This window comes from Dermacentor variabilis, chromosome 3 (assembly GCF_050947875.1).
Source record: "Dermacentor variabilis isolate Ectoservices chromosome 3, ASM5094787v1, whole genome shotgun sequence".
NCBI classification, from domain to species: domain Eukaryota; kingdom Metazoa; phylum Arthropoda; class Arachnida; order Ixodida; family Ixodidae; genus Dermacentor; species Dermacentor variabilis.
The window spans coordinates 108,411,826-108,426,923 of NC_134570.1; the positions used below are offsets into that span (position 1 = coordinate 108,411,826).

Below are 15,098 nucleotides of genomic sequence, written 5' to 3' on the forward strand. Positions count from 1 at the left end.
CTTATGCGCTTATAATACGCAGTATATTAGGCTGGGCGATGAAATGAGAAAATTTGCAGGCGCAAGTTGGAATCGGCTAGCGCAAGACAGCGGTAATTGAAGATCGTTGCAGGAGAGGCCTTCGTGCTGAAGTGGACATAAAAAAAAAAGGCTCATGATGATAAATATGACGATGTAATCACGGGTAAACAGCACACGCAATGCATGTTGACTGACAAAGTAGTGAAAGTAAGCGAACCTCGGTACTGCGTAGCCAAACAATACATCGTAGCTTCGTGCGATGACATGCCACATAACAATGTGTCGAAGCTTGTATAGCGTCGCCACACCAGAAGTGTTGAAGAACCAACACGGAAACCGAGGACGTCCCAGAGCGAACCGAAAGTGCAACTATCCCTTTTTTCCCCCCTCGTTTATCATAAGAAAGTGTTGCGCAGCCCTGGAGTCCCTCCTGGATTTTGCCAGGGAATGTGGCCTATTTACATCGGTTAATTAGATCCTGTTCCTTGCAATGCGGCTTCCAGACCCGACGCACTTTCCATCATTTCCGATCCCTCGTATAAGGCCGGAGAGCCAATCCATAAATAAAACATTTATTCAATCAATCGATTAAAAACACGCGCGCGCTATTCCTCCCTGTCTTTCTCAGTACTATATATAAACTCGTAGGTATATCTGACGTGCGCAGACCTCTTAATGGAACAGCGGACAATATTGAACGGCTCATTTTATTCCTATAGTTAGTAGGCTACCCCATTGTTAATAACTGCGCATGTCCCATATTGGACGATCCGGCTTCTGCAGCGCGGGATATAGACTAAGTGAAGTGTCAACGTGAGCGCACACGTGTTCTACGTTATAAAACAGTAAGTCACAGCATAAAGCCTGTACGTATAACGTCGGTTCATAGGCATATCTAAAGCGCACATAGCTCTCAATAGCACAGGGCACAATTTTCAACGGCTTGTTTGATTATCTTGTATTATATTTGGCCTTTCCCAGTCCCTGACCGCTGGGTAGGCGCCAGTGGTTATGTGCTCATTCGCGGACAATCCGCCAGAATGGGTACGCACCCCTGTGACACAAAGGGTATAGAAGAAGCGTTCGGTGTATTTGCATATGTGCCGCACCTCTCTCTGCGTACACCTCCCATCGCCATTCGTCCCTTAGCAAGTAAGCGAGAGAGAGAGAGAGAGAGAGAGAGAGAGAGAGAGAGAGCAAAGAGAGGAAAGGCAGGGAGGTCAACCAGATGAGCGTCCAGTTTGCTACCCTACAGTGCGGGCAAGGGAAAGAGGGAATAGAAAGCATTATACACAGCGTTCACCATGTGACATCACTGCGTCGACGTCTCAGAGTGCACATTAGCATGAACTGCTGTCCATTTCAGCATTTTGGCATAGCTTGGGAACGGTGTAGTGCGTAAGAATAAACATTACAGGACATTAAAGTTGCGACCTATAGGGCGCGATATCGTAACCGTTGATAACCCTTGATATAAATTACTCAGTGACGCGGCCTATCACACTTAAAAGACATCAAAATGCTTATTTAAATAACTACCATAGTTACCCTAACTAACCTTTTTATTTAATTATTTTACAGCACATATCTAAATGTACGAATTATAGTCGGCGAATTCGCTAGGCATATTCACTTGCAGCGAATTCTCATGATTGCACAAGTTTCGAGGTATTAATTTTCAAAGCGCCCGATGAAACGCATTGGTGGTCCAGTTACTTTCGTGCTTCAATGCATAAAACAGCGTTTTCATAAAAGAAGTATCTGGAAGGCCAATGTATTTCGTCGGACACGTTGAAAACTAGCGTCTCCAAACTGGTGCAGTCTCGAGAATTCTATCCAAGTGGATACGCCTCGCGAACTCAGCAGCTATAATTCGTAGATTTAAACGTGCACCGTAATATAATTGAATAAAAATTAGTTAGGGTAACTATGTTACTTACTTAATTAAACATTTTGATTTCTTGTAGATGTTATGGCCGCCTCGTCGAGTAATGTAGATCAAGGGTTAGAATTGTGCTATCTGCCAAAGGCAACGTAAAAAAAAAAATTCTGGACTTTCTAAAAAAGAAAACACCCGGTATGTACATATCTTGCAACTACTGCGTGACATCTACGTATCAATAAGGCGAACAGTTCTTTCACACCCCGCATCAAGAACCAAACTTTCTTTTTCTTCAGACATGTCGAGGTCGGCGTGGCGGAAGAGGCGAGCCGTCTCCTCCGTGACCTTCTCATTCGGTAGTTGCACCCTGGTTTCTAAGAGGACTTCGGCCCTGTCCTTTCGCACGACGCTCGAGAAGGTCTTCACGAAAGTCTTCACGAAACAGGCCAGAGTGGCGTCGCCCGAAGAAAAATAGACATGACGCAGCTTGTCGTTGCCGCTCCCACTGTTGAACGTCGCGGTCCTCCCGCCGTGGTCCTCTCCAGCTTTCAGGTTCCAGGGTCTTCGACCGACGATCCACGGAAGGTCGGTGGCATCCCGAGGTTGTTGCAGCAGGATGGGTGATTCATGGGGCTGCCACTGGGGTCGTCGACTTGGCCTTGATCCCTCCCCGTGGTCTTCTCGGGAAGAGGTCCGTATTCCGGTAGCAGTCATTGCTGCCTACGCCTAGCTCGCTGGTCCTTGGCGACGTCGGCGCTGTCCTCCGGATTCGGGCTTGGATCGCGGCTTTGCGGGGACGTTTGGTACACGAATGCACCAGCGCCTCCACCGGGTGTCACGTGGTAGTGACAGTGAAGAGCAGTAAGACCATGAATGAGGAAACTAAAGTTCTTATTGGCCGAACCTGCGCCCACAAAAAAAAACAGGCTACACTCAACGCACAACGACAGCGGAAAACACAGTCGGCGATCGTGGAAAATCTCACCTGCGGGACGAGCGCGTCGGCTTTTATACATGAGTCATCGAAGGTTCCAGAGTAATCGCTGGCGCCCGCGTGTCCTCCAGAAAGTGCTACAGAACTTGCGTCGCGCATACAATCAGGTTGGAAGGTTCGGCGAGGACATACACAACAGATAGGACGAACGACAACATTTGCTTGAGTTGCAAATCGTGCAAGTGTGTCTTGCTCTGAGCGACAAGTTTAACATTTCGTAGCCCTTGAACAGTGGTCATCGGAGAACGATAAACAGGCACACGTGTCAATATATATATATATATATATATATATATATGTATATATATATATATATATATATATATATATATATATAAGCAAGCGTTTCCACCTTCTATATATATATATATATATATATATATATATATATATATATATATATATATATATATATATATATATATATATATATATATATATATATATATATATATAGAAGGTGGAAACGCTTGCTTCGATACCAACGCTTGTTAAGGCTCACTCGCACTAGGCCTACCCGAAACCGATTTCGGTGTGCCGACTGTTGTCGACAGCTTTGTTGTTCCTTCGTGTCGGCGCCTCTGTCACACTTTGCCGACGCCGACAATCTGCCGACGGGCAGCGGAGAGCTCGGCGTCGGTACAGTGTGACAGAGGCGCCGACACGAAGGAAAAAAACGCTGTCGTCGACAGTCGGCCCACCGAAATCGGTATCGGCTCGGTCTAGTGCGAGTGAACCTTTAGAATAGCATAGATCATGAACGTGTAATGTTTCCTGCATGATTCATCCGCCAGCTGGGCCATCTGATCTGGCGCTGCTGTCAGCATGGAAAGCTTGTGCGTCCGGGCGCTTATGTGCTTATGAACCTATATTTCAGGTACAGGTTTCATGCCGCGATTTGTTGTTTTGTTAGGCAGAGCAGGTGCGCTCACTAGCACAACTGCGTCGGTCAAAATCCCCTGCTTTGTACACGGGATAGAGTCTCCTACGGAAGTTGCCCGATGGCGCTAGTGTCTATACTGGAGTTGCAAGCGTGGTGGTTCAGGCAGCATGGGATCGATGGTTTCTGCATGAGTTTGCCTAAACTTAGTGCTACTGGCTTCAAGCGACTTCATGACTTTGTAAATGGCACCCTAAATGCAGCAGTTTCTAATGATTATGCATACGCGAAAAGTCTTATTGCTCTCATGCGGTTAGAAAGGTATGACTGCTTGAATATTTAGGCAAATAAAGGTGGATAAAGCGTAGTAAATAAAGTTACAAGTATGTCTGAAGCAGCAAACACGAATAATAGACAAACGTACGCATACCGCCATATACCCTTCGCAGCACGCCAGAGTCATCTCAAGTAAAGCCTACACTTAATACGATGCTTTACAGTCCCTACAACAGAATTATAGAGTTTGCATAATCTCTGAATGTTGTGACCTATGCTCGTGATCGATGTGGAGCCTTCGAACGTCATGCTCAAGCGCCAAAGGATTCCTCGTGCGCGCGTTTAGTACGTTTGTAATTACATCAGCGCTTTACTGCATGCAACAAATGGGAAGCGAGCGCACATTGCAAGCATGCGTCAACCCGACGAACTCTTTCAGGATGCACTGACTGACGTAAGCGACTCTCGGTCCTTTAGCATCAGCAGAGTTGGCCACACAGGATATAGTCTCACGAAGTGACAGTGCGAAGACATGGACAAGTAGAGGATGTCCGCCATCTCTTTCTTTCTTTCCTTCCTTCTTTCTTTCTTTCTTTTTATTTTTGCTGCCAACGTTGTCTTTGAATTGCAACATCATGAACTTTGCCTTCAGCATGCGCGGATACCTTTTGCGTCTTCCCTCTGTTTCTTTCAGCTGTTCCAGCTGTCAGCTGACAGGAGGCGTCCTTTCCGTTCTTCTAGTGCCTGTGTTTAGCACGCCTGCCTTTCCGCACCACGAACATCGTGGAAGCACCGCTATTCTTGCAGTCCTCTCATTGTTGCGTGTTGTGTAGAATAGCCTCTCACACGCCGGATATATGCGCGAAACATTCGATAGAATTCCAGCAGGACCCTATTGGCGTTTCTATACTGTTATCTGACGTACTACGGGTGTTTGTGCGGCGACAGTGTGCGGCACTGAGACGGGCTTTGTGCGACGTACAGCGCTCTAACTTGCCTCGAACGCAACACGCTATTTCCTTCTTCTTCTCTAATACCTTGGAGACTTTTTTTTTCCTTTTCGAATACCGGGTAGGCAACCGAATGTCTAATTAACTTCCCTGTCTTTCCTCTGACGACCTTTCTCTATAGCGTTCCTTTTTGTATACCGTTTCTATGCGCAAGAAACCCTGTGAGTGCGTCACACACTACGTTGCGGTGACCCAGTTTATTCCCGCAAGGGTCGAGCTGAGCTTAACATTACGTTTGACGAAGGTTTCGGGTAGCTAGAAAGGCGAGATGTTAATGCTTGTTACTTCGCTACTCGGTAGAGCAGGCGAGGATATTTTGACGTGAAACGTGCTTTAGTTCGGTCAGCATATAGGGGTTCCATTGCTAAAACCGCATGTAATCGCAAGAAATGTAACGCTACTATCGCTTGTACATTTGCGATCGTACTATCTGCGCGCCTTACTTTGGTATCGTTGTGTAGAGGCAAGAAAGTCGCCACTCGATGATGCATGAGTCGTCCGCACAGATGGCGACATTGTTGCGGTACGCATGACGCAATCGGAGCTAAATTTAGCCTCTCTCTCGGCGTTCAGAGAGGCAGATATATCTCGGCGGTGCATTTGTCCATCCGAGCGGTAGTGGCCGCGTTTGAGGGAATTCGCTCCGCCATCCACCAAACTCGTACTGCTTCTCGTCAGGACTTACACACGGCTTACAAGCATGCAATTTGTTGCAGCAACACGACGATTAATTGCTCGGCTGTGGCACCCCCGCGTTCGGCGCGTATATATACAGGGCCCGGAAATAGCGGGAAGAGACTCGTAGGCAGCCGGATAGGGGGATATATGCCAATACGCGCCCACCACCTTTGACCGCGCCGGTCCCACTGTATATACGAGTATAGGGGGCGAGCACGATTGCAATATTAGACCGTAGGACCCCCCACTAGCTGTATCATGTGGTTAGCACGTACGCTTTCTATTGCATGAATAAATGTCACTTGCGTATTTGGTTACGTCATTTCGCGGCACCCTTGTGTCCGCACACCCCTCGTAGCCAGCGCAAGACGTTTCACGTACCCTTCTTTAGCTGCGTCCCCCATACAGCCCCCTACCTGATCATTTCTTTATATATATATATATATATATATATATATATATATATATATATATATATATATATATATATATATTATTGATGTAAGTTTTTTGTGGCCCGTACATGCTGTATGATTATTTCATGCCGCGTTTAAAGAAAGCCCGCGAAATAAGCACGCAACTGCTCTCGTGGGCTGTGGTACTGCAGCGCTGTCAACAGTGCTTCGAGCCGCCTATCGCTTATCAGGGACGACGCGACGCTTCCTTTGCGTGTTCCGCCGCCGAAGATGCTGACGCACTGTGACGAAGCGCGGTTCAGAGCGCTGCAGTACGACAGCGCATAAGCGCAGTGACGTGGTTTTACTTCATATTTCGCGGTCTTTCTTTAGAGGGCGAAAAAAATAATCACTTTGCATGTACGCTGCAAAGAAAAAAAAATGGATCGGTCGTTTCTGAATTCCCTCTACAACGTGACGAAACGCACTTGGGTCCGAAAGTGAATTTTAAATCTTTTGCATAATTCGTCTTAGTTAAATAACCAATTGACCGGAATACAAAAAAAGTACTCCGAGGAGCGCCACACGACGGCAAACCATATATCAAGGTTTCATTCAGCTGCGGTTAACCAAAACACCCTAATACATAAGCGCAACCACGCACCGGCATTGCGCAAGGTGCATTCATTAAGCCTCCGCGGCTGCGAGAGAGTTCGGTTAACAAGCGGATGAGGAGGGTGCCGTATATATACACTACGGACTGACCGTTGATGAAGTACACGGGATTGGTTCCCGCCGAGCTGCGTCGGGCCATGGTATCCTCTGACCGGCCGTCGACTCGATTCGTCGGACAAGACTCCCGTATAATAATCCCAGAGAGATGTCTTCGGTCGGCGCAGTGGTTCCGACAGTGGACACAAGCTTGTGTCCGCATGCACGCTCTCGCGCGCCGAGCGAAGCAAAGGGGGCGCGCACAGTAACAGATCAACTTGGCATGGCCGGCGTCCTCGTATACCTACACACATGCAAACACACACATACACACACGCGGCCGCGTATATACGTATAGTGCAGCAGTCGCGCCGCACGCTGCGGCGCAGCCGTCACAATCGCGAGGCCTCGACGGAGGCGGCGGCGGCGCAGCGTTCGCGATAAATAAGATGTCCCGGCTCCGGCACGGCGCAAACAGCTGGCGGAGGAGATGCCCTACGCGGCAGCAGCGGTTGCGACGCCCGGCAGCTGCGCGGCCACAATCCGATGCCCTGCCGCCTTGTCGCGTAAGCCGTGCACATATTGCGTGGCGGCCGCAGGTTCTGGCCGCAAAAAAGATTGCGGCTAGCCGCACCGCTGAGTTCACATTTAAAAAAAAGAAAAGAAAAAAAAACTGCATAGAGGGAATTTTGGCGTTGCGGTAGTTCAGCTATGGTGAGAGCGACGGTTAGTGTATACACTAACCGTCAGTGTATACACTAACACGAGGATTAGACAAGTCCACGTAGTCTACATGTAGACTATACGTGGATTTGTCTAATCCTCGTGTTTGCGCGGCTCCGGACTTTCTCGTGGTTTTGTTTATTTTACTAATTATATTTCTCAATTTCCGAGTCATTCGTATATCTATAAACGCCCGAAGACGCGTATAATCGCTGCAGTCGGGGTCTCCTTTGGGGGGCTCTCCCTTGATGACAAAGGTATTTCGCAAGTAAGCATGCGGAAGTCGGACAATTACGACGATATGTACGCCCAATTTTTTCTAGGCCCAGTCGAAGCCGTTTCACATCCTTTGGTGACCGTATCATTGACGTGTCCACTGAAGAACATGTTATTGTCCTAAAGAAAAATTGAATTATGGGGTTGTACATGCCAAAACTACGATCACATTATGAGGCGCGCACCGTTTCCGGGACTCCGGAAACTTGGACCACCTGGTTTCCTTAACGTGCACCTAAATCTAAGTGCACGGGTGTTTTCGCCCCCACCGAAACGCGGCCGCCGAGGCCGAGATTCGATCCCGCGACCTCGTTCTTAGCAGCCCAACACCATAGCCACTAAGCAACCGCGGCGGATACGTTAATGCGCTATTGCACAGTGTAAGAGGTATCCGTGCCTTAAGCCGCGTTTACATGAATGCGACAGAATGCGACAGTATAGGGCATCACATTTTCTAGCGCATCACGAGTAATGCGATGCGCCAACGTTTACATGTAGCGCATCACCCCTGGTACGATGGTGGCGGCTCCCGGTGTCGCACATCGAAGGCAAAGCAGCGCATCAGACGCCTACGGCGCCGCGCCGAAGCTCGGCGAGCTAGCTTCTGGCGTTGAAGGTAAAGCAGCGCTTTCAGACGCGTTCGGCGCCACGCCACGCCGCAAAGCGAGCGCAGCAGATCAGCAGTACTTTCAATTTCCCAGAATTCCTGACGCGATGCGATCGCGTTTACATGCACTGCGAAAGTCGACTTACTCGTCTCAATCCCACCTCGGTCTGGCGCATTAATATGACGCGATTTCCTAGTGCATTAGGCCCGTTTACATGGATACGATACGCCAGTTGTTGCATTCTTGTAAACGCGGCTTTATATATATATATATATATATATATATATATATATATATATATATATATATATATATATATATATATATATATATATATATATATATAAAGGAGAAGAAAGAGGGTTAACCGAGGGGCGCGATTTTTATTAGTCATACCATAAGAAGCCAACAAACACTGACACCAAGGACAACATAAGGGAAATTACTTGTGCTTAATAAATGAAATAAAGAAACGATAAATTAATGGAAATTAAAGTGGATGAAAAAACAACTTTCCGCAGGTGCGAACCGAACCCACAACCTTCGCATTTCGCGTGTGATGCTCTACCAATTGAGCTACCGCGGCGTCGTTTTCCCATCCACTTTCTTGGGTGTTTATGTGTCCTAGTAGAACCCTGGGAGCGTTAGCTTTATGTGTCCTAGCAGAACCCTGGGAGTGTTAGCCAGCGCCACCACTCACAGACCTTGGCGGCGGACGTGGAACGTCTTTTTGCCGCAGGCATCCCGAGAACGAAATTCACGTTCTCGTGAATTTATGCATCCCTCCCTCCCTCTTTCTCTCTCTCTCTTTCTGACGAGCTGCTTGCGCGGCGGGATTCGTTGCAGCTCAGCGACGTCACACTTTTATGCGGATCGATTAAGCGATCCGTCCTGTAGTGTGAATCCAGCTTTAAAGGGCTTAACCTCGTGCGCAGGTCTTCATGCAACTCGAAACTTGACGAAACACAATGGCGACTTATTGATAATTTTAGTGTTAGAAAAAAAAAGATTTTATATTTATTTAGCAGTCGCGCAATTGAACCAGATATACTTGTCTTTAATGTTTTGTCAATTTCAGTTTAAACGAGCACCGCCGTATGCTTTGTGACATTGCTTACTGAAGACATACAAACGAGACCGCGGTGTAATGTTTGTCATGGGCGAAACTGCTTCTGATAAGTGGTCGTTCAAAGTAAAGGAAAGGGGTTTTTCTTCAAAAGTATTTAGTTAGCCATTCTGTGAGGGTATTAGCTTTCTATCGCTCACGTGGGAGAGTTAGCGGTGTTGTGTGATTCCTGACCTAGAGTGTTTATTAGACAACCGTTCTACCGATTTTGTTGAAATGTGTTGCAGTTGAGAAACAAAATGAAATTCTAGCAACTGTAGGAAGCAAATTTTTGATGTATTGCAATCTTTTTATATATATGAAAATTTGTAACTTAAAAGAAGCGCATAGTTTACAAATCAGTAACTCTTTAACACGAAGAGGTATCGCAGTTCTGTAAACTGAAACGGTTAGTGCAGCTCAAGCGGACACATTTTACGTATAAATTTTTAGTTTAAGAGGAAGCTTTAGGTCGGGCCCAACCCCGATGCCGCCTATTCAAATACATGTAACACGCAGAAACGCTTTTCTGAGATAACCACTCGGCTGGCTTTAACAAAAATTGTTGCCTTTGGGAGAGAAAGTTAAATTCTGCTAATTATTGGAAATATTGATTTACGGTCTGGATGTTTTTTAATGAATTTTCAAAAATTGGTAATTTCAAAAAAAATATGCAAGCATGAAGTTTACCTATTCGTAGCTCTGCACCAAGAACAAATATCGCAGTTCTGTAAACTGCATCTCTTAGAGTGTCCCAAGCGGACAAATTAGATATATCGATTTATATCTTACGTGACCCCGTTACATAGTTTACCAGACTTTCGCAAAAATCTTACTCGCATATTAGTCGCCTATCTGATAGCCATGTATAGACCATTTTTTCGTAGGCGCCGCCATATTGTGAACGCAGTGGCGCCGCCTATGAGCAGTGCCATACGGGCTTGGGTGAAAGCGGTCTTTGGCACGGCAAGTATACGCTCTGGCGTTTGTTTTCGCGGTCGTGCGGTCTGTTTAGTATGACGTGTGTCTTCTACGTGGTAAACGGTTCTGTGAGACGCGCTGAAGTGGTTTAAGGCTGGTTTAATTTCTGCTGGCGTTGAGGTGGACGGAACACGCAGCGCGATGTGTGCGCCCATATTTGAGCCCACAATCAGCCTCGGAGATCAATTGTGTATTTCTGAATGTTCCAATTGCAGTATTATTGAATTAATAGAAGTAATATTGCAGTATTATCATGTATTTACCAGCTGTGGTTTAGGAGCCATGAAACATACGCGACAATCGTAACAGCGTGGGTACCGTTCTGCTACGATAGGAGCTGTGATGTTATACTTTGACAAGCGTTCAAACTGTTCGCTGCAGGTTACATTGCGTGACTACTTGGTTCGATGGATGAGGTTTCCGCCCCTGAATAAAATAGTTTTGGCAAGCAATAGTAGCATATCTTAAAGTCTAAATTAAGCTTGTCCAGCAAAGGGACTCTTTACGAACTGCGCGAGCGTCCTAAGCAGTGGTAGGTGCTGGATTACAGATATCTTTGTTCTATATACCGCATGGTCCAAGCATACAGCATCAGCGGTTATATATTCATAAACGTTGTGCGGCGTGACTATGCGAGGTCATATTGCGGCGTTAGCCTGTTTTCTCTTGCTTTTTCGAGAAAGAGGATGATAACCGAATTTGTTTTGTCGGTTGTGTTCGTTCCGTTCTCTACGACGCACTCACACGTATTACGAAAAGTTTGTCCTTAAAAATAGGCATCGAATTCTTTTTATGCGATCCCTCTCATATAGGATGGCTGTATACAGGCCAAACAGGCAATGCCGAAGCGCGCAGCTTACATATGTATCGTGCTGGTTCACCAACCGCAGTGATCGATGTGTAGAGCAGCGCCATCGGCATATGCAGGAAGGCTAGCGTAGACATATGGTAATTTGAAGCGTACTAGACTAGAAATGTGCGAGAACGATGCCGGTGCATCACAAATATTTGATAGCGCCTGCCGCTTAGATGTTTCGTGGTTGCCTTAAGTTGGCCGTGCACGAGCATGCGCTCTTATGCTTTATGTTTTACTCCCTACGCCATGCTATCAGATAGTGAGCGGATTTACCATTTCATGCTGCTAATACAGAGACATCGGTTTTTCTTTGTTGAATTAAAACCGATATAAGCAAAATAGTTCACAACACATACACACACCGCGACTGATAATGTGCGTACACCGCGGCTGATAAAGCGCGTCACATTTTTGCGCCCCCAAGAGATATTTCCGCCTACTGTAGTTACCGATGCACCGAAAAGCTTACCTGACGACCTTATATGAACGGACATGGCGTAAATTTCACAAAGTACGATCTAAAACATCTCGAAATTGTTCCGCAGCACGCGACAGCAATACTTTCAAGCAGCGCCGCGCCGGATCGCCCAAGCAGGAGAGGAGGAAAGGCTCTTTGCGCGCCCTATCCTCCTCGCCCGATGAAAAGGTCTCTAGTACATCAACATTGTCCGCTTTTGATGTGATATTAGATTAAATTTACAAAATTGTGATAACGTTTTTCATTGCTGCGTCACCGATTTGTAAACACGATAGTTAATTTTTTCTGGGAATTTGCAATTTTCAACAGTGTTTATTAAAATATTGACGGCCTAAGTTAGAAATGTGCTACCAACAGTCACTAGATCCCAACTTTTTCTTTTAAATGTAGCCAACCACACCAAATTTTCTGGGCCGGTTGCCGAGAAAGACGGTTTCTCCTTTCCCATGAATTTATGTAGGAACCCCCTAGCTAAAGCTTCCTCTTCAGAGAAATTACTGCTATGTTTATGAGGGTTTCTTTATTGCTGAGCTGCACTTGTACACTTGATACTTGAGTTTCTTGGAATTTTCAAATTAATAATCTTTCTTAAACTATTATTGACGTTCTAAACTTAGCACCCACTTCTTACAGATACTAGGTTTTAATTCTACCTTTTAAACGCAGCAGGCCTCATGAAAATCGGTGTAGTGGTTGCAAGAAAAAAAAAAAACATTTCTTCGTTCCCATGTGTTAGATAGCATCGAGCTCCCGAGCTAAAGCCTCGCCCAGCTGTGTTGGGAAAGCCACGGAGCGGATGAGTTCTGGCCAGACTCGGGTTGTTCTTGGAGAAGAATAACCTCGGCACCAACATGAAGACCGAATTTCGGCGTGGGCAGTCATCCATAGCGTGGTTGACCTGGTGTCTACCACTGAACAGGAGAGAAAGCGTCGGTGGCTTGTAGGGGCAGTCTTCTTAGGCACCAAAGCCGCTTATGACAACATTCTGCACGACCCCGTTCTTGATACTCTGGACATGGAGCCAGTAAGCTGCCTCTACGACAGGAAAATCTTCGTGCCTACAGCAGATGACGATAATGAGCGTCACTGCGTTAACCGTGGAGTTCTGCAAGGAGTGGTACTGAGAGGGGGGGGGGGGTCTATACATTGTTGCCGCGATGGGTCTCAGCGGTGAGCTACCGGTCATAGCGCACATCAGCGTGTACGCGGATGATGCATCTCTGGGGCAACGCGTCCGCAGATGCGCGCAAACGCTGCTGTGAGCTGTGTGCTAACTACCTACGCCGTTTCGGATCTATGCAAATGGCAACAGCGAAGTGCGCTACAGTTACTGTCACGTGCAGGCACGTATCCAGGATTTTTTTTCGGGAGGGGGGGGGGCACCCAAGGCAAATGAGGGGAGGGCTACCTTTACTAGTGTAAATGTGAATAACGCCCGCCATTCGCCATAGAGACGCGTAAATCCGCGTGAAGCCGCAAAAGAGAAATCAAATAAGTTGTATCTCACAGGTACGCCTGTGAGATATATCTCTTCTTTACTTGGCAAACAAGGAACCACGTCGAATAGACTCGCGCAGGAAAGAAGCGCAGGAAGAGCACTGCCAAGAACAAGTAAACAAACGAAAGTACAAAATAAAGATTTCTATCATCATCATCAGCCTATTTTATGCCCACTGAAGGACGAAGGCCTATATCTATAGTATATTTCTATAGTAGCATACTGTCGTGTCCGCTGCAGGAGCGGTGATGCAAGCAAAAGACTGACGCCACTCCGATGTAGCCACGAAACCAAAAAGCCCCGTGTTTATTAGACAGCCGCTTTTTATCCCTTTTGCTCCATGACGTCACAGCCTGCGCACATGAGTGCTGAGTCAGATCAGAGAACCGATAACACTACACATACAACTTAAAAAACAGCGGTTGGCAACCAAGGCACACGGATGGCGAGGGGTTGTGTTACTCCGCCAGCCAATCACAGAAGCAAACAAAATCGTCGTCATGCGACCATTTCAATATGGCGTCGTACTTGATAGCTCCGGGGCGTCTGCTGTTCTTGAAGAGTCTCTTCATCGACGGAAGCAATGAGGTGTGCAATAGAAATGGAGAAAGCGTGTGCAGTCTGAGCATTTCACTCTTCAAAAGTCTACCCGCCATGGTTGCTTAGTGGCTATGGTGTTGGGCTGCTAAGCACGAGGTTGCGGGATCCAATCCCGGCCACGGCGGCCGCATTTAGATGGGGACGAAATGTCGAAAACACCCGTCTACTTAGATTTAGGTGCTACGTTAAAGAACCCCAGGTGGTCCAAATTTCCGGAGTCTCCCACTACGGCGTGCCTCATTATCAGATCGTGGGTTTGGCACGTAAACCTCCATAATTAATTAAATCTTCAAAAGCCTGCGGTTAATTTCACTGCTGAGCCCGTTTTGCTGATGAAATTTCACTGCCCCCCCCCCAATTGAATTGAAACTTCACAATAAATAGTTGCAGCGAAGCAAGCATTTTATTTCACTTCAATAAAGAATTAGGCTTTCGCCATTCCACTATGATGGGCAAGGGAAAACGTATAAAGTTGCGCACTAATAATTTTGTTTTTCTGGTTACCGCCTTATTTGGGTAACAGGAAAAGTTTGAAGTGCGAATTATTTGCAGCCTCTCGAGGAACAGTGGCTGGCGGTTACGAGGGCGTGCGCGGGGGGCTTCATTGCAGGCTTAAGTTGTATCCGACTTTAGTGGCGTTCTTTTTTTATTAGCTCTGGAAGAATTATAGAGAAATATATGTTTGCGGAACAATCACAGTTCTTTTGGGTCCATCGTTTACTGCTCTACCAAGTTAAGTGGCAAAACCGACTCGTATTGTTATTTGGGAAGTTGCGTAAGGATGCGTGGCTGCCAGTGCCGTAAAACCGCGTAGGGCGCAGGACGCTGCGGTTCTAGACGTACTACGCCCGCTGCGGAAGGTTAGAAAGACACCTACATAAGCACAGCAGAGAAGTGGCTACGTTTGGTGGCTCGAGGAGATACCGATAAATACCGTCATCCAAAAGGAGTGAAAAAGGCAGCAAAATGTTAACCACCGAATAGCTGTCAAGTCTCAACATTGATTTGGCGGCGCTTTAGGAATGTGTGTGAGGATTGGTGGTGTAGGCGAGGAGGGGGCGGGGGGGGAGTACGCCGTTTAATTTCGCCCCCCCCTCGGTACGTGCCTGCTCACGTGGTTTGTCAT

General features: G+C 46.8%; 2 protein-coding genes across 2 annotated transcripts in view; one reads left to right on the forward strand and one right to left on the reverse strand.

The window, feature by feature from the left end:
- LOC142576155 (ATP-dependent translocase ABCB1-like) overlaps positions 1-7,006 on the reverse strand; it is a 221,568-nt gene extending 214,562 nt beyond the window's left edge. Inside the window, exon 1 of the mRNA XM_075686122.1 lies at positions 6,902-7,006. Coding sequence (XP_075542237.1) covers positions 6,902-6,950 — 49 coding nt within the window. The 5' untranslated portion in view covers positions 6,951-7,006. The remainder of the gene's footprint in view (positions 1-6,901) is intronic.
- LOC142574675 (uncharacterized) overlaps positions 1-15,098 on the forward strand; it is a 107,234-nt gene that overhangs the window by 78,467 nt on the left and 13,669 nt on the right. The window lies entirely within an intron of this gene.